Here is a 21,189-nt window from a genome sequence, read left to right as displayed (position 1 = left end):
TCATAATTATCTAAATTAAAATAAGCACTTTATATAAAATTATAGTTTACAAACTTAAAATACTAAAAATTCTATTTATTTAAGAAAATTATTCAACTATATAAATATGTAAGACCTTATTGAGAGATAATATTTTTTCATTTTTTTTCTTTCTTTTTTTTTTTTTTCATACAAATGTTATAATATTACATATATAATTATAAAATAAAGTATTTATAAATTGGAAGTAAAGCTTTGTTATTTGTAAAAATCATAATGTATATATATATATATATATATACATATATATATATATATATATATGCGCGCAGTGTTTGAATATGAATACAAAATATTATTGCTCTTTTCATATTTTAATTTGCTTGGCAAAATACTATTTTGTCACAAACGACCTCTGAATTATCGATTTCTCAAATTACATATCGTTTAATTTCATTCAATTCATTCTTCGTTAATAATTAATTCTATTTGTAACTTTAAAAAAATATCACAATATTTACCATAGAAATTAAATTTGGTAATAAAACGGCTATAAAATTAGTTGAAATAAATGTAAAATAACGTTCTACATTACAGGAATGTATCGTGAAAAATATTTTTCTATTATAAAACACTTTCAACCTTATACAGTGATAACATTTTTACTGAAATTTCTAAGGAAACAAAAGGATTGATCTTTTTTTTTCTTCGAGCTATATAGAGTAGAAAACAATTGTTTATGTAGCCAATAGAAGTTACTAAAATTAATTTTTCTTGATAATATATTAATTCGCATATGAATAAGAAAAATGGTAAATTTTCATTAACAAAATACATTCTTTTATGTATATATATATATATATATATATATATATATATATATATTATGTTATATTTTGGGAACGAAATTAATTTTGTGTAAACGCTTCAATTGAATGAAATCTAATATACAATCGATATATAAAAGTACGTAATTGAAATATTTTAAAACAAAAATTCATTTTATTACCCCTTAAAAGTATATGTAAATACGTCTGTATAAATTATAAGAAATGTAATTTTTTGAATAATTGCATACGGCAATATGATTTTGTTCTTGCTTGTTTATCTTATTTGTTGTTGTTGTTGTTGTTGTTGTTGTTGTTCTTGTTTTTTTGTTTTTTTTTTTAAACAAAAACATTCTACTAATGTATATATATATATATATATGTGTGTGTGTGTGTGTGTGTGTGTGTGTGCGTGTGTGCGCGCGTGTGTGTGGTCGTGTGCGTGTGTGCGTGTGTTTCATAACTTATTATATACGCATTATAAAATGTACAATCGATTCCATCAATACATGTATGAGTGCAACATAATGCATGTATGCAATATAGACGTATGCATAAGTTTAGCCATGTAAATTAAATGACGTAAATTGTACGAATATTCCATTCGAAGAAAGTTGAGATTTGACCTGCGTATCGATCGAATATACTAGAGTATTACTAAGTCTCTGCAATTCCTTTCAACGCACAAAATGCACGGTGGCGCCTCCGTAACAATACGACATGAAAGTGAGCAAAATTAATTCTCGCACTACATAGACGATTGTTTACTGCTTATCGTAGCGCTCGATCATCCGACAAAGCCAATCGTATAATTACTTGTGCTTTCGTTCGGGACAAGACGAACTCGGGCGCTCGAAAATATCAATACTCAACGTACAGCCGAGGCGAAACTTTTAATTAGCGAGTTTATCCATTTGTCTGTGAAGCGATAGCGCAGAGTGGCCGAGGGAAAAGGATATACTTATAAGGAGGCTGGTTATGAAGAAATAGCTGCGTCGTCTTAATATGCTCCGTCAACTATTTCGCTTTTTATTCTTACAAACCTGCAGATGGCTGCGTGTGCACACGTATATAACAAGAATGGGGTGAAACAAAAGAATAGGAGTCATGAAGTCGATTGTAGGATTGAGAAAAAAAAAGCGGTGCGGGGGCGGGGGCGAAAGTCACAAAATAAACCAACGAAAAATTGGTGTGGAAAGTGTGTATGGTTATTGTATGTGGAAAGGAGAGGAGAAACGAGAAAAGCTAGACAAGCTCGGAAGTCCAAAAATGGCGAAATTCTGCGGATATCAATCGAAATGCTTTGCATACGAAAGAGGCTGACAAAGGTGGAGATATGCCTGCATATACAAATAGCCTGTCCTTATTGGACTTTACTTAACGCTGTTGCAAAAACTGCTGCGCTCTTTTTTTCTTTCTTCCTTCTTCTTCTTGTTTTTTTTTTTTTTGTTTCTGATTTTGTGTGCGTGTGCGTGCGTGTGTGTTTTATTAATTTTCCTATATTATTTATTTACAAGCCATTTTTCTCGTTCCGTTACTTCAAATTTCACTACAACGTTATGTTGACACTTTGGTTTGCACTTTCATTTGAAAAAGCAAATTTATAGAATCATTTTCCCTAAAATAGTTTACTTGTATAACAAACTAAATACACTTACGGAATATAATGAAAGGAAACAAAACTTCATTTTTTAAAAGACTTGGTGTATTTAGGTTATAAGTTAAGAAAAAAAAAAAGATTTTTTTTTACCATTACCTTTATGTCTTTGTGGCTGATGTTACAAAAACGAAAATTATTATAAAAATAACTTTAGGACAATGATAATTTAATAAACATGCTAAATTGATATATTACCGAGTATATGAATATTCAAGCTGCAATACGAGTAAATAAAATTGACGATAAATCATTTATCGTTTCCAATCATTCGATAAATATTATTTTCTATAAATTCTATGTATTACTAATTACGAAATATATTTATTTAAATATAATGGAGACTAGGCATTGAGATAATAATTTAATACAACTTGAACTTAAAAGCATTTGTTTACTTTGTATTACGCATTATATATGTGAATAACTTACTCAATCAATTTTCAAAAACACATTCTTAGAGTGAAAAAAGCACGCAATCAATAAATAAAAATCTGGTCACTAATAATAATATAAAAATGCACGGTTAGTCATTCATCGTCATCACTGTTATTGTCCCAGTCATTCTTGCAAGTGTATATAAAAGAATTTATATCGTTTCATCGCGATAAGAAATAAAGACAGACCCTTTCCTCTCCATTTGATCGCTATCTATCAGCAACAAAAGCTTAGCTTTGTCGCGTATCGATATTTTCGCACTCGAAGAAAAGCGAAAAAGCGAAAAAACGAAAAAGCGACAAAGCGAAAAAGCAGGACAAACATCTCAGTGATTGACTGGTCTTACATCTAAGCTTCTGTAACACGTGAACATTGGATAGTTTAGGAAAATGTTTATAGCCGAAGTAATCAAAATCTCGCAGGATCTTTATTGTCTTCTTAGTGATCCTCGCATTTTATCTTATATGATTAGAATCATATAAAAATGTACTTTTGTTTCATTTTTTTTTCATTTTCAAAAAATATATAAGAAAAGTAGTATTTGAAATTTTAAAGTTCTCGGTAATTTTAAAATGCTGAGAGAATATTTTGAAATCAGAATCATTGCAACAACGATGTATTTAATATTTTAAAATTTTATTTATTTTTTTGACTAACATATATATATATATATATATATATATAAAGTATTTTTCGTCGCCATTGATTTATGATATAATTACAGTATATTATTTCATAAATAGTTTATTATTACAGAGTGTCATATATTAAATTATTAGAAGATAATAAATCTTTTTGCAAAATGACTATAAAATTTTTAAATGAAAATGTTCAATTTCATAAAAATTTAAGTTGAAAATTTTTGTACAATAAACGCTGTCTTCTTTATTAAAGTCAAATCCATTATTATTATTTATATATACTTTTTATTTTACATTTTAAAAATTAACGATAAATTTATAAAAAAAAAATCATGCACATTTGGCATGATTGATAATCATTCGAGAAATTATAATATTTACTTTGAGTTTCATGCTTAATCGCATTTAAGACTTATATAAATAAAAATTGGCTGCTACTCATAAAACCATTATAGACTCTTTGAAATCGTTAAAGTAGATTTCGAAGATAATATAATTTCGTTCAATTATATACTTTTCTTAGCAAATGAATTTATGAAATACTCACTTATTCGCTCGTTTTTCATTATAAATAAAAACTGCATCCTATTTCAATGAAGGAAGTATCTGAAGAGACTGTTGCGCTCTTCATAACTTACTTTTGCGATTAAAACCAAGTCTTAGTTGAAAAAAAGTTATTGCATATTATTGCTTGAAAGTTGTGAATTAAAAGCGGTTCTATTAATATAAAAGAAAGGAAATTAAAGTGAACAATTTCGAAATTATTTATAAGCCTCGTGTGCATAAAATTGACTAAAGTTGTAAAAATAATTTGAATTCTTACGAGCATTACGGGACGTAGATTCTAATAGAGTAAAGGAATTTGAAATTATTTGAAACAAGCATGTAAGGTATAATTTTATTTGACTTTTAAGCTTTTCTATGCGCCTTTCTTCAATTTCATTACTTATTTTCTAACGGCAGTTGTGTCAATCAAAATGGGATATCTCATCTCATATTGTTTATTCTCTTATATTATATTTTATGATGAAATGCAATTCTAAAACGAAGAATTATTTTGAATTATTATTATCTTCTATCGTTAAGAATGACTTTTGAGGATAAAACGTGAAATGAGTATAAAACAAATTAATATTTAGTAATATTCGTTGAAATTAGTTTGCTATTAATTAATATTTTAATATTCTGATTGACAATAATAAGGTATAATTAAATTCATAAATTTTAATTAAATGTGAAATGATATTATAATTTATTAATAAGATTTTCATTGAAAATTCTAGAATATATTGGGATGAATAGTAAACGAGGAGTAAAATTTCTATTTAAATAGAAAAAATATTAATGTTTAAAATTATTTGTAGTAAATATAGAGTAAACCAAAGAGATTTGAAAAATTAATATAAGAGGGGGGGGGGAGTGGAAAATAGAATTTTGTATGGAAATTAGTTATAAAGATTTTAATAAGCAACAGGATATTCATTGTGTAATATTAATTACTGTCAGATATTTGGACTATCCTGTGGATAGAAAACTTCTTTTACGTATTTTCATAATTTTTTTAGTTTTTCAAGTAGCTAAGATAATAAATTCAATTTGACACTCTAATCTTCATACTAAAATGTCACTAAACAAAACTATTAGATAATTATGGACTTTTTAATTTTAATATACGCAAGTAATACTGGAAGTTTCAACATTAGTCTAATAAAATTCTCCGCTTGTCCCACTTGGTTTCAACAAAATATTTTCATAATATTGTATTATCTAATTTGCTTCTAAAAATTTCCGTATAGAAAGTGTATTCGGAAATACTGATATTTATCAAGTATGCGCAATAAAGCGTTAAATTTATTATTATAATAATATTAAATATTGGGCGAGGAGTTTTATTATTGGAACGTGACGTTTGCTCTGGTCTATCTTAACAAACAACAACAACAATACAATTTGTAATTAAGAGCTCTATCGACGATTATCAGCATAAACTCGACTTTCTCAGTTACAATGTGGACACAAACGAGCGGGGCATTCCGAATGATATGAAATTTGGTATTTTTATTGGGAATTCGAAGAGGCGAAGTGAAAAGGGAATTCTACTTTTCTGGCCTCTCCCTTCTCTGATCAGCTATCGCACGTCAGCCTCCCACTGTCCCGTGCTACAAAGAACCGACGAGCGACGCTTTGCATTACCGTAAATTTACAAGAGCCAGGCTAAGCGGCACTTTACATCGGCTCGTGTTGATCCGTCAACGTTTTTTTGCCACATCGCGCCCCTTCCGAATTGCAAACGACGCGCGACAATTGGTAAATAAACGCTTCCGAGAGATAACGAGATTGATGCTGCATATTTGCGTAGAATCTTTCATTCCTTGTTGTACATCGTCCTTTTTTTTTTTTTTTTTTTTTTTTTTTTTTTTTTTTTTTTATTTATCTTCGGATGGATATCGGCAAACGTGGCAGTCGAGAGCGTTGATATGTTTATGCCCATGTAGTTGATACTAGCTGCTAACGGCCGACGACACTAATAAATTAATAAATTATAGCACGCGAGATGAGCGCAGGTTTGTTCTTAGTGATATTTTTCCGTTTGTAAAGTTCCTTTATTTATTCCATTGTTATTCAACACACGAATGTATATGATTTTTACGATTCTTTTTCTGTTGCTTCTTTTTTTTGTTTTTTTTTTTTTTTTTGTTTGTTTTATGTTTCATTGAGTGGACTTTTATTTTGTTCTCCGTTTATTATTTTAGGCTTTTGCGATGGCATCAATGGAGGATAATTGCAATGATTTTTAATTGACAATCACAGAACGTACATGACTGGTAGTATGACTCAAGGTGCCATGGACAGACATTGACGAATTATTAAGTTTAATACATAGAAATTAGAGATGAGTTGTTGGATAAATTTACAATTTTTCATTCTTTTTTTATTTTTTATCAACATATTAGCGTATAGAGCATAGAAAGTTTGCATACGCCAATAAAATTATGGAAAGCCTTGTAGTTAAGTCCTCAACGTATTTTATCTAAAAACAATATTTAACAAGTTTTCATAAGATGTATTATAATGATCTCATATGTTTTTAACATCGTGAAGAATGAAAGAAAAATAGTTATCGTAGTAGTAGTAGTAGTACCTTTAAAACATACGGCAAAAGAGCTAGCGAGCTCGCAACCGTTATAGCATAAGAACACTTTTAATTTAAAAATGTGACCCTTCTAACTTGAAGTCTAAGTTCAACAAAAGACGAATAAAAGTTTTGGCCATTGCAAATATATAGAAGTAATTGTGGAACGAATTCAGTAAGACACTCGTTGAGTGAACTTTGATTGATTTTTCCGAAACTTTCCATATTATTTAAGAATCAATTTTTGTAAGTTAATACTATTTTACACTTTAAGTGACGGCATAGGTTTTATAAGTTCTTTCTTTCGTCTCTATTTTTTTTTTTTTCCAATCAAGCAAATGCATTTTTTCTCATAAATATCCTTTTTACGTGCAAACTTTTATCAGACAAAGTAATTCTTCCTTAAGCTTACGTACTAAATGAATATAATGCCGTGCTCATAGATAGCGAATAGAGCCTAAAAACTTTATAAAGACAACACTGGCTTGTTTAGGTTAATAATTTTAAATCGATCCAAAAGTTACAAATTTTCCTGTGAATGATCAAAATACATTATTACTTAAATCCTCCCTTGAGTTCTATCGCAAGACAATAATACTTCATTTTTCTTAACAAATCAAACGAATTGTTCTTTTTTTTTTTTTTTTCTTTTCCTTTTTCGTTTGAATTAATTTTTTTTTGTTTTTTTTTTGTTTTTGTTTTTTTGTTGAAAAAGCGGGAAAAAAGAAAGGAAAAAGAGATTGATAATTAGACATTCCATTATTACGTATCGAATGTAAATGCTAAAGTCTGTTTGATTGTATTGTTGCGGAACGGGTGCAGGTAGCTTGGATCAAGGCGAATACAAGAGCGGTCCTGGCCATCCACGAACACGTCATCACCAACAATGCAAGGCTCTCCGTCACGCATAATGACGCCAATACATGGACTTTGAGTATCAAGGATGCCCATCCCGAAGATCGAGGAACCTATATGTGTCAGGTCAACACTAATCCCATGAAGAGCCAGGTAAGCTCTTTTCCATGAATGCTAGACTCTAAATTTCGGAGCCTATTTTCCTTAACGTTTCTGCTTCGTATATGTTTATTCATTGGTGTAGCGTTGATCCTGGATCTTTTATTTTTCATAACATTATTCTCCCGCTTTAATACATCTAAGCTAAGTTGAAGAGGAACTGCTCATGAAACTTTTGATTTTGTAAACCAATCTTCAACCAATTCATTTATATTCTTTAACTACATTTATATTTCACACACACACACACACACACACACACACACACACACACACGCGCGCGCGCGCGCGTATATAATTTAATATGTGGTAGAATAATTGAAATAAAATTTTAACTAAAATTGCAATTGAGATATGACTTATCGAAGACAGATCTATAGAATATTAATTTATATATATTTACATTTTATAAATTTAATATAATATAATTGATTAATGCACCATTTACTTCTTAATTTTCTGGAATTTTTATAATCATTTAATAATCTAACAAACTAACGTCAACGTTAAATCATGACCATTAATCGGCATATTACGCAGAAATTTATTTTAGTTCATTTATGTTAGTTCATTTGTTTCTAAATATTTTTACAATTTTAATTATGATTAAATCCTTGTATATTTGAAGACAAGATAAAGATAATTAAAATAATAAATAATTATTACTTTCATTTGCATCGCATCGTCGAAAAGCGGATATTAATTTCTTCACTCCCAGAAAACTTTGAGCTTTGCAAACGTAGAAATATACAATTACTTTCCTGTACAAATGATAACACAGATTCAATTGCTTTTCTGTGCTTAGAGCGCACATTTAGAAGTTGTCATACCACCGGATATTATTTACGAAGAGACTTCTGGTGATATAATGGTACCAGAAGGCGGCTCCGCGAAACTTGTTTGCAAAGCACGCGGATATCCTAAACCTGAAATCGTTTGGAAGCGTGAAGATGGTAGTGACATCATCACAAGGACGCATTCCGGTAGTAAAACTAAAGGTATGATATCTCTCTCTCTCTCTCTTAGCTCTTGTTATTGAGCTTTACTCTTTTATACTTTTTTCTCATATTTGAAATAAGAATTTATAATTGTTATTGCGACAGTTTGCGTTTCAAGGATAAAAATATATATTTATATTCTATAGTCATACATTTAAGATTAAATTATTGTTTTCAATTTTTATCCTATTATTTAACGTAAATATAGCTAAATTTGATACTAATAATTTAATTTAATTTCAATTTCATAACTAATTTAATGTATAGTAATATACAATATATACGTATAATAGATATTATTCATAAATATTACCCATGTAAATACGTATTCTAAAGTAAAAAATTACAATCAACTATTTTTGAATGTAATTAAGTAAAAAGTTATATATCATAGCTTATTATGCAATGAAATATTTGTTTCTGTTAATAATTGCTTAGTTGAAATTTACTTAAAATTTGTCTTTGACATACATTGTCGTTAATTATCATCTCTATAACGATTTTTAAAACTTATGAAAATATTTATGCATATGAATGTGAATTTTGTTATAAATAATATATATAATTTTAATAAATTATGACAAATTTAAACCAATAATTTCAATTTATTAACATAAAACAAAATATAATATGAACCCACAGCTTTGTTTAACAAAACGTCAATAAATTATAGGTTGACGTAAAAGCATGAATACGTGTAATATTCCAAATATGTTATACAATAGAATTGATAAAATTTTTATTAATTTTATGAAAATAGAAAATTTAATAGAATAAAAATAATTCATAGTAATATGTTCTGAGCTATTTAAATTACACGCTTTCTTTGATTATTTAAAATATGTTTATTTTCGAAATTCGAATTTTTATTTCTATAATGGGTATATAGTAGATCTGTTTTTTTTTTTTTTTTTAACAAAATCTAACATTGAAATAACAATGAAGTTAAAGTATTCAAAATGAAACTGCGTTCCGAATACGTAAATAAATTAACAGTACTATATTTTAAACTATTAATCATTGTTTGCAATAAAGCCTTGGCAGTGTGATCACTATTAAAAATATAAATCATATGTAATTTTTTACTTCCAACTACTTTCTCCTGAAATGACAAGAATTTGTTTTAAACAGCTTTATACGATATGATGATTTTGATTTTTATTATAACAATTATGTGCTTAATTATGTGCGTTAAGCAGTCAGTAAGATATGTAAGAATGAAAAAAGTGATAGAATAATGAAGGAGAAAAGGCGAAGGGCAAAATGCAGCGTGCAAAGTTTGGAGTTAGATAAACCGAAGTTGGAAATAAAAGTGAACGTCAATAAATGACGACACTGATAAACGTCTTCTCCCTCTCTCTCTCTCTCTCTCTCTCTCTCTCTCTCTCTCTGTCTCTGTCTGTAAACCCGTTTAGCGACTAAGCCATTGTTTTACACATACACGGCGGCTTCCAAAGATGTACGCCAATTGATTTGCATTTGCATCTCGTTTATTCACTTTTTTTAACTTCTTCGTTTTTTTATACGTACACCAATGTGTTTTTGTTTCGCTATTTCTTTTCAATTGCATACATACGAAATTAATCAATTTAAAACGATTTCTTGGTTTTAATGACATTATCGGGTATTTTGACAAATTTTTTAATACCTGCAAGTGTGTAGATGCATTTAAAATCTATGCATAATCAATTGTGCATTAGAGAAATACGTTTAAAGGGAAAAAATGAAAAATGTCCAATTACTCTCCAATAAGGAACACATGTATGTGGCAACATTACTATTAAAATTCAATAAGAGTAAAATTTACATAAACTTATTCCGATTCCTTTCATCATTGTTGACGGCAAATTAATTAGAATTTATATAATAAATTGACTAATTTATGAAAATTATATTCATTACATTTATTACTTGTATTAATAATGATATCGATAACGATATTTTAACATTAATATTCAGTCGTTATTTATTATATAATTATTATTCTAGTATTTCTTTATTCAATGGAACGGTAAAACTTGAATTTCAATGGAAAAAGTTAAAAATTTTTCAACAATGTGTGAAAACCTTTAGATTGTAATATCGATATTGTTTGTACAATACTCAACTAATATTAAAAATACTTTATGTAATCCAAATGGTAATACTTAAGCTTTATATTAAAAAAAATTTTTTTTTGTTCAGACAAATTAAGTTATATTATTTCATTTCTATATTATTCGACAATAATAAATTAAACGAATCAAATAATTATGTTAAATTCATCTTATTTGAAATAATAAAAATATATAATCGAAGTACTGCGATATAAGTGTTATATATTTCAATTTTAATTTCGTATATTTTTACTTAATGAATCATTTAGATTATAATATTTAACGAATTTAGAATAAAAATAAAGAATCAAAATAAATATGTAAAAATATTTTTACTATCTATTATTAGCCATATGTTACCTTTATTGTTTTTATCTTCTATAATTATAACATCTTTATTACTAATATCGTTAGTAATAAAAATTAATTTGTTCAATATTATTGTATGTAATCAATTATTTATTATTCTCCGAAGTTCGACAATTTTTTTGCATTTGTATATTATTTAAAAGCTTTTTTTTTTTTATTATATAGAATCAAAGAACTTTTAAAACAATATTACCGTATTCTATTTATATGTTACTGAGATCTTAAAATATCTCAAAGGTAATATCTGATTGCACAAAACTGCCTGGATTCAACTTAATTTATAAGCAGAAGAGAACGTTACTCCAAGATTTATTATTATTATTGTCATAATATTACCCAAGTCTACCGATTAAAAAAGTTTATTAAAATTATTTTAAAGCGATAAACAATTATATAACAATTGCTGTTTTGAAATAAATTAATTTAAACCGACGATTAATAATATCTTCTAATTCACAGAAATATATTATGAAAGACAATTGAATCTTTATTTACTTATTACATACACATAACAATCAAATGAAAAAAAAATAGATATATTCTAAACGTATAATTTATAGTTAATGCATGAAAATGTGCATTGCATTTGAAATATTTAAAATGGAAAATCGAATAAATTTTCAATAACTATGCTTGCTCATAGCTTTTAAAGAAAATAAAATCCGTGCCATTTTCAAAAATCACAAATTTTAATATAAAAATTTAATATAAGTAATTTATTTGAAATTTCAATGGGAACATTTCATAAAAAAGTTTTTCAATTAAATTCTTTAAAGTCAGACTCATGGTTAGCTAGAAATAATTAAGCACGGCACTTTCAAATGTTTCTTAATAGTATGTAATTTACAAGCAGATAAAACAATTTTCTACGCCAGGACAACGGCGTAATTATTGTTATATTATTTTTAAAACTCTCTCTAAATTTCATTTTCAAATTTAAAACGTCAAAATTCCTGTTCCAGTGCTAACAGCCCAGGGCGAAATACTGAGCTTCCCGAATGTCGGAAGGAGCGAGATGGGAGCTTATTTGTGTATAGCCAGCAACGGTGTTCGCCCAACAGTGAGCAAGCGAATGATGCTGCAAGTTCATTGTGAGTAATTCATGCTTTCTAGGAGGCGCGAAGCAATCGATTTTTCATCCTTTACGGCACTTCTTACAATGTCGCTCCTACATTTCTCCCATCCACGTTCGCACAATTTACAAGGTGTGCCGGCTTCTTTCGTTCCTACTACTGCTGCTGTTGCTACCACTACAACTACTACAACAACTACTACCACTACTGCTGTTGCTACCACTACAACTACTACAACAACTACTACTACTACTACTGTTGATACCACTACGACAATTACTACTACTACTACCACTACTACTACTACCACTACTACTACTGCAACTACCACCAACACTACTACCACTACTATTACTGTTACTAATGATACTACGATAACAACCACTACTATTGGTTGCCTTCCACTTTGCCTTTGTGCAAGAATCGAAATGCATTTCGCTCTTTGAAATTGGTAAAAGTGTAAAAATATTTTTACACCAATGAAAGTAAATGTGCGCCTGCTTACCCCAGTGCTTGAATTTTCATCGGTTAAATATTTAATAAGTAAATATTTCTTTTACGACTGAACGTTCAATTATTCTGAATTTCAAAGGATCGAATTTTTTAATGCCTCCGCATAATTATTACGCAGTCGAAAGTTTAGTCATTAACATTTATAACTAGAAATACTTAAAATTATTAATACTGGGACAATATTTTTCTTATTCCCTTTGCATATTATAATATTGTCACGATAAACCAATTCTGTCTTTTAATTGCCCAAATAAATTTTATGTACATTTTTAATTTATGCTAATGTAACCTACCATTGTCTACCACCGTCAAACGTTGAATTTCTCTATAAATAATTTATATACTATTCTGACAATTTAAATTTTATCTCGATTTAAGCAATAATTATACTAATTATATCGCCCAAAGTTTGCTATTATGTATGTCTATGTACTATATATTTTGCAAACTTCTCTTACTGCTTTCTATGCTACTTTTATTCAAAGTTCAAAAATATTTGATCAAAATTTTATTTTCCTAATTAAGACGTAAGAAATTTATAAACTATAACATTATCATGAACGTATGCTGCTTAAATTGATACATAAATATATAAATGTAAATACAAAACATAACATATATAACATACATACATAAATATATAAATTTAATTGTACGTTTGACTCTTTTATAAAATATAAGAATTTATTTAACAATATTAATTATTACTTGCTATATTTATAATTGATTGCTGCTATTCATTATACTTTTAACAATACAAGAATATGTTATATTTTATGTGTTTTAATATATAAATTTCTTAATATCTTTCAAAGCCGAATATTCACTTGTTTTAAAATGCGCGTAAAAACTATTAATGACATTATTATAATTAAAATAAATTATATATTCCAATGATTATATAATTATATACATATGTATTTACATATATTTCTTTTAAATAATAACCATTTGTAGTTGCCAAAGTAAATGAATAATCAATTATTTTTTATATATACCAACCAATATTTTTTCTCATATTATATATATATATATATATATATATATATATATATATCTAGAAAGTTATTTATAAACCGCAGTAAGTTCTTCGAGTCATATTTATTATTGTTTAAATATTTGTTACATTTCCGCCAATACATAAATAATACATAGCGTAAGAATCGCTCATATAATGTTTCATTTTACATAAATAGCATTTCTTATATAATTTCATTGTCCTTTTTTAATTGCTAACCTAATGAATATAACGCTAAGAAGGAAATGATAAAAATATATGACGTAATCTTAATATATTATGTAAGATATAATATAATGGCAATACTTGTGTAAAATCCTTCTCTGAAATATATTAGAAATATTAATGGCAGTTAATTGAATAGTAAAAATAGTAAATCGATAATAAATAAAGTAAATCGATAGTTAATCGAAAATTAATAGTCGAGAAAATTGATCGCTTGTAAATATATTTTAATAAATAAATTTAAAAAGAAAATCAATTCAATTATACAGTCAATTGCACCAGTAATGTTGGACATTTTTTTAATTACGTTTCACGATTACCACGTACTCGTTTGTGTATTGAATGCCTTGCAAACAATGGAAGTTGCAAGTAAATAAACGATTATCATATGGATAAAAATATTGAGAATCAACGAATGAAAATGATAGAACTTTAGAATTTATATAAAACTGAACGGTTAAAGTAATAATCATTGGAAAATGAAGTTAAGAAGGTTCAAATGTAAAAAGTGCATACGCTGAACAAAGACGAGATATGAAGAATAAGATGAATAAGTGGAGAGGGGAGTAGGAGGAGTAGGGGGAGGAGGAGGTGGAGGATGAGGAGGAGGAAGGGGACGACAGTGGTATCGGCGAAATAAATTAGGTGTGCAGAGGATAAAGGAAGAAGAGCGAAATGTTCAAAAGGACAATGAAGAGATAGAGCGTGGAAGTAGCAATTGCGGCAATAGGGTAAAAGCGAAAGGGGGACGAGGATCTGCCGTGGCGATGGCGCTGAGAGGGAAAGCTAATAAAATTACAGTCTAACAAGGATATACTCTGGTGTGCGCCGTATTCTAGTTTTAGCGTTGACTCCCGTAGTACAGCCTCGGGTATGGAGGCGAGTGTAGAATGAATTAAGTTGCGGTTACTGGTAACTGTCCCTCGGACTCACAATCTTCTCCTATTTAGTATATATATATATATATATATATATATATATATATTGCGTCCATTAATTCATTTCTTTTGATTCGCTAAGTTCTGTCCACTGCGTCTTAGATGTCTGTGCCTTGAGCACACACAGTAACAGGGTAATTTCTCATCGCAAATTAAATGTTCACTAGTTCAGCGGAGCGCCGAAACGATCCTCAACTATTGCAACAGAAAGCCTCTTAAAGACGAATTGTCTCGAATAATTCAGTGTATCGACACCTCCTCTACTCAAGCTTCATTTCTAATTATTTGATTCTTAAATTCACTTCAATTAAGTGTGCATATCACGATTAGGAAAGGTAGTAGCGATACTATTTGTCTAGATAGTCACGAAGGTTGGTACTTCCGTATAATTTTTACGACTTGAATAAGCGTACAGGATTATCAGCTTCAAATAAAGTTTGATGTGAAATATAAGAATTAATTAAGGTAATCGACATTATAGCAAAATGAAAATGCATAAATTTATTGATTATAACGGCTTATTATAGATATTATATCTCTACATACATTTATAAATATTATTTGTTTTATAGAACTGAGAGGGGGTAAAATACTATTACTTATACAAAATGACTCTTATTTATAGAATGGAAGAAAATAATAATTACAGTGCTGATAGTTTAATTTTGTGCTTAATTATTAGTAACCGAAGTAACTATGTTCGAATATTAAAAGTATTTCGCAGCCTCGTTTATATTATTATTGATTATTATGGTTATAAGCTATGGTTTAAATTTAATTATTGCATCAGCGAGGGTAACTTGAATATTCCGTTAATATTATTTGATTAAATAATATAACGTAAAATCTATTTTCTTAATAAATCAGAGTATATTTTAATTGAATATGATATACTTAAAAGATTCTGAAGATTACATATACAAATGCATTCATACTGTATTGATTATAGTACTATATATATATATATATATATATAAATATATACAGAGGTCAAAAAGACTATTTAGTATTGAGAAATTATAATTGATATCAAATTCATGTTTCCAAAATAATCTAATTTATATATAATATTGATAAATTAATCAATATAAAATAATGAATAAAAAAAAAATAGTTGAATTTAAATTAATTAAAACAATTTAAAATCAATCAACTGCAAATATATATATATATATATATATATATATGAAATATATAAAAGAAAAATACTTTTCTTAAAACGTAATTGTTACTGAATTAATTTTCTTATCGAAAACTTAGCAATAAGTTTTAATTATAAAGACCACCGAAATGATCATTATTAATAATTATGCAATTCTAAATACGTTATATAATACAATTTTTCTAATAGACATTTTGATAAGTATTGACAATCAGGAAGTAGTCGACCGATCTTATTGAAATAGAAGCTAAAATGCTGGTTTGTATTATACATTTGATATATAATTTCAAATTTCATATAAAAATTAATCTTATAGAAATACTTTACATTTTTAAAAGAAAAAATTAATTAACTAATAATTTTATAAAAAATTATTATCATTAGTTAAAATATTTTCATATATATTTTATTTTTATAGGAATATAATTATAAAATTATACATGAATTATACATCTTTTGTAATTTAAAATTTAAACATTCGTAATTTAAAACAACGAAGTGTACTATTAAAAGAAAAATTCAAATAGATGGGGCTACATTAAAATGGCAAATGGTAGTATGTATGCTTTATTTATAAATAGGCGAGATAATTAATTAACATAACAATAACCGAACAAAGTTTTCAACTAATCAATCACAAGAACTAATAAATCTGCAGATATTATCTGACTGATCGCTAAAGTAAACAGGAAAATATATTACTCGGAGTACCTTTCATTTGTATCGATGTCGCATACTCTCTTAGTACATCTTTCAAATATTAAAAATTGGAAAATTAATGAACTTCTTAATACGAGAAGCATAAAATATTATCTTGACTACAGCATATGAGGAATATGAAAGAAATTAAATAAATATTCCTTCATTGTATTATTTATTTAGCATTTTTATAAATTTGAACATTAAGTATTAACATTAGCGCAATGATTGTCTATCGTATTTTCGAAAGGAATTCTGATGAAAACATTTTTTTGTCTTATTTAATAAAATTACTTGACTTATAATTACCTATTTTTTTTTCAATAATATCGTATACCAAGAAAATTTATTACTCGAAACATAACTTTCACGTAGATTTTATAGATAAAATTGGTGGTCCGTTAGTAAGGAATAATTTAATGACTCTTCAATATCTATTTTTTCGTAATTTTTTCATTAATTATTGTAGGCTATTTATTATTGCAATGTTAATTTTATATATCATGTACTTGCGATAAGGTTGAAAACTGTACAATCTTCTCTCATTTTTCCATATTTAATTTGTTATATCTAATTTTCTTTGTTCCAAGTTTTCTTTTTTTCTTTTTTTTTTTTTTTTACATATTTTTAAAAATTTGTTATAAAGAACTAATTGTATTGTAAAACTTATCTCTTTTATATGGAAATCAATTTTGTAGATTAAATTACATTCTATTAAAATTTATTATTCATGAATAATAAGTAGTTTATCAAAATAGTTTCATCATTTAAAATTTACTAATTTGTATCCTTTACTAAGTTATCGCTGTCTTTATTAATTTATATTAAAATTCAAATAATATTGAAAACTTTTATGATCGCGTTTATATTTGAATGCAGTCCATGGATAGATTTTTTTTATTATTATATTTTAGGTAGTTTAATACATATTATATGCATTGTCAATTATATCAGATTTTTTTTTCTCCCATTACCCTAAAAACTGTAAACTTATCAAACATTACACACACACACGCGCGCGCGCGCGCGCGTTCATGATTTCAACGAGAATATTATCTTATTGTGTTTAAATTTAATCGTATCAATATATGTACTCTCATAATATATTTAGTTCTTATTTTACTATCACTAATAAAGCATTGAATAAATTATACATTAAAATAAATTACAATAACCTTTAATGTTTAATGGCGAATAATCTAATAAATATAATGTTAGTTGCTATTTATAACTAAAATAATTAAAAAAGATTCTAAGCGTTTTTCTTGTCTGAAAATACTCTGAGTGTATTAGAATCTGTTTAAAATCTTTTTCGCTAGTAATTTTAAAATATGCAAAGATTATCTTGTCTCCATTAATATGCATCTCTTTTTTCCTCTTTGTCGACTACTTGAATACTTCGACGTACAAGTTTTTATTTAAAAAATTTATACAATGCTCCGATGGTCAATGCTTTCTATGACTAATGCGTATATAACTTTTCTGTCGCCAACAGCTTAAATACATTTTCAAGTAAGGAACAATAAAGTAAACAAAGATAAACAATTGTTAAAAATATATGTGATCTTAAAAAGTTTTAGAAAAGGTTTAATTTTATAAGGTTTCCGCAGTTTATTGTACATTTAAAATTTTTTTTATTTCTTTGATAATTCCCATCATATAGTGACGTTTCATTGGATTTCTTAGATAACCATATGTCACATTTATGAGGTGCTCTCATAATATACAAATCCTCGATATTTTTCTAATAAATAATTGTCAACGATTTCATACACGCAATAGGCATCTACAATTTTATATAATCTGTAAAATTTCAAATCACAAAGTTGCATTAACCAAGTATTCTATATATCTCTAAATTTATTGCGTATGAACTCGTTATTATTAATGCTATTTATTTAAAAAACTTATACTCAAACATGTATTTTACTATATTATTCATATATCATTATATTATTTATACTATATCATTTATACGTCAATTGAGGTAATAAAATTAGTTTCATATTATATAAATAAAATTATTTAATTAAAATATAAATATTGCAATTACTTGATATACTTGATTATGAACATCAAAAAAATAACGCACGAACGCGTACTTTTATTTTTCATTGTTAAAATCATTTGATTAGGTATATTTACAAGCAATTTAAATTAAATAAGGATTAATGCATACGGCCTAAATATATCTCATAGGTAGAAATCTATAATTAATATTTTTTTTTTAACAACGTGGCAAAATCAATTATTAAATAGGTTCATGTTAGGAACAAATAACGAAAGTCCAGCATAAAAAGACAAAAGCCCAGAGAATTAAATTAATGTAAGCACTAAATTATCGACCAACGAGGTTTATAAAAGAAAGATGAGAAGATGACAATACTAGTGATGAATTTATGGATATAGAAAGTGAAACAAAAACCTTAAATCTCGTTATTTACAAGCGATCTGACAACATGGGCATCTACTCGTAGTCACTCGTTTTATTCGAGTGTGTTAGTACTTAAGAGAATAGTAAGTGGTAGTATTACTAACACATAATAAGTCTTTTTGGCGCACGTACAGAATAAATGGAGTTCATAATAAACATATATAAGGTGTGGTAATTAATTCTCGATTCCCATCCTAATACTCGAGTTACTCCATATCTCCAGTCCCACGAGTAAACAGTTAAATCTCCAAAATATAATTGTTTAATTACATATACAAACAACATGAACATTACTCGCTTAGTGTAATTAAAAATTCTAATACGCTGTAAAATGTTATATTATAAAAATAGGAAAATAGCAAAAGCGAAGCCCACTGTTAATAGAAAACAAAAGGGAAAGTAATCGATACAATCGTTGTTTCATTGTTTAAATTAAGTGCAATATGACGCTAATACTAATTGAGATATCAAAATTCAAAATTCTGTTCCTTGATCGAAAATCTGATCGTATCTATTTTATCGCTATTCATTTAGATCGTTAAAACGACTGATATTTAACCTCTCCGCATGAAAATCCGAGATAACTAGTCTAATATATATAGCTTTCGCAAGAAATTAAAGCACAAGGGGTTAAAGCTGAAAATCTTAAATCTGCAACGTCATAAAGGAGATGGCGATAATATTTGTGCTCACTGCGATTATTTTAATGAAACTGAGATAACAATTAGTAATTTTAGTTATTTTATATAAATTTTTAATATTTTTCTAACATATTTTCTAATAAGTAAGTTTAAAAATATTTTATAGTATTAAATATTAACAATTTTAATATAATTTTTTAACCAATTGTAACGAATACAATTGTATGGAAGAATTAATTTATGTTTTAACGTTTAACTTATATATAAGTGACTACAGTATATAACTTTTTTCAAATTATTTTTTTTTTTTTTTTTTTTTTTTTTTTTTTTTTTTTTTTTTTTTTTTTTTTTTTTTAAATTATTTATGCTTACATAAATCTCGTTGACACGTTTTTCATTACTAATGTAAAAAATATACGTTTAGAACTGCCATAACTAATTATTAATTTGACGATACGAATTTTGTCAATATGCTGGATTTTTCGATTTCCAGTAAATCAGTTCAAGTATATTAAATTGATATATGATTACACACTTGTAGTTTCAATTATTTTATAATTAAACTATTCTTAGACATTCTTCGAAATATTTGAAAAATTAATTATTGAAAAATTAGCTCGTGCTTGAAAGTAATAATTTTCTCATAAAAATATACAAATAAATTCAATATAACATATTCCATACTAACCTTCAACGAGCCTATTCAAATATGTATTAATATTAACTAAATTATATTTCACAAATACAACCGAAATATTTAATACACAATAAATAAAATAATTCAGTTTTTAATTAAGTGAAAAGAGTATAAATCGTTCATTTACAACTGACCGTAGCAGATTACTATTGCTAGGTACGAAATTCGATACGATGAAGCTTAATTTGACCGAACGATGGTACCGAATAAGAGAAGAAAAAGACGCAGCATTTGAAAGAACTACGGTTAATTATTTTTCCAATAGAATGGCAAACATCTACTATAGTACTAACTATCTATTTCTTAAAGCTCTCGGGCTCTCTCTTTCCTCCATTTTCAAACGTATTTTAATTCCGTACTTTCCATTATTTTGTCTCTTTTACGCCTTGTTGCATCTCGGACTTGAATATCTATTAATTTTCTTCGCGCCTACTCGCGTGTTCTCCAACCTCCTCTCCCTCATTGCCTTCCTCTTTAACTTCCGATTTTTTACTCCCTACGATTGCTCACATCAACCCATCGTATATATACTTCGGATATATTAATCCACGCTATATTAATTTACTTTATTCGCTCTCTTGGTCGTTTACGTTTTTTCTTTTTATCTAGCCTCCCCCTCTACATCTGCCTCGCATTA

General features: G+C 27.2%; 1 protein-coding gene across 1 annotated transcript in view; it reads left to right on the top strand.

Annotated features, from left to right (window-relative positions):
• The window catches only part of LOC105364407 (lachesin), a 79,356-nt gene that overhangs the window by 44,353 nt on the left and 13,814 nt on the right, over window positions 1-21,189 (top strand). Inside the window, exons 3-5 of the mRNA XM_011502319.1 lie at window positions 7,498-7,683; window positions 8,495-8,687; window positions 12,115-12,243. Coding sequence (XP_011500621.1) covers window positions 7,498-7,683; window positions 8,495-8,687; window positions 12,115-12,243 — 508 coding nt within the window. The remainder of the gene's footprint in view (window positions 1-7,497; window positions 7,684-8,494; window positions 8,688-12,114; window positions 12,244-21,189) is intronic.

This window comes from Ceratosolen solmsi, unplaced genomic scaffold, assembly GCF_000503995.2.
Source record: "Ceratosolen solmsi marchali unplaced genomic scaffold, CerSol_1.0 scaffold31, whole genome shotgun sequence".
NCBI classification, from domain to species: domain Eukaryota; kingdom Metazoa; phylum Arthropoda; class Insecta; order Hymenoptera; family Agaonidae; genus Ceratosolen; species Ceratosolen solmsi.
The sequence above is the reverse complement of the archived record's forward strand: the minus strand, read 5'-3'. Positions and strand labels throughout refer to the sequence as shown.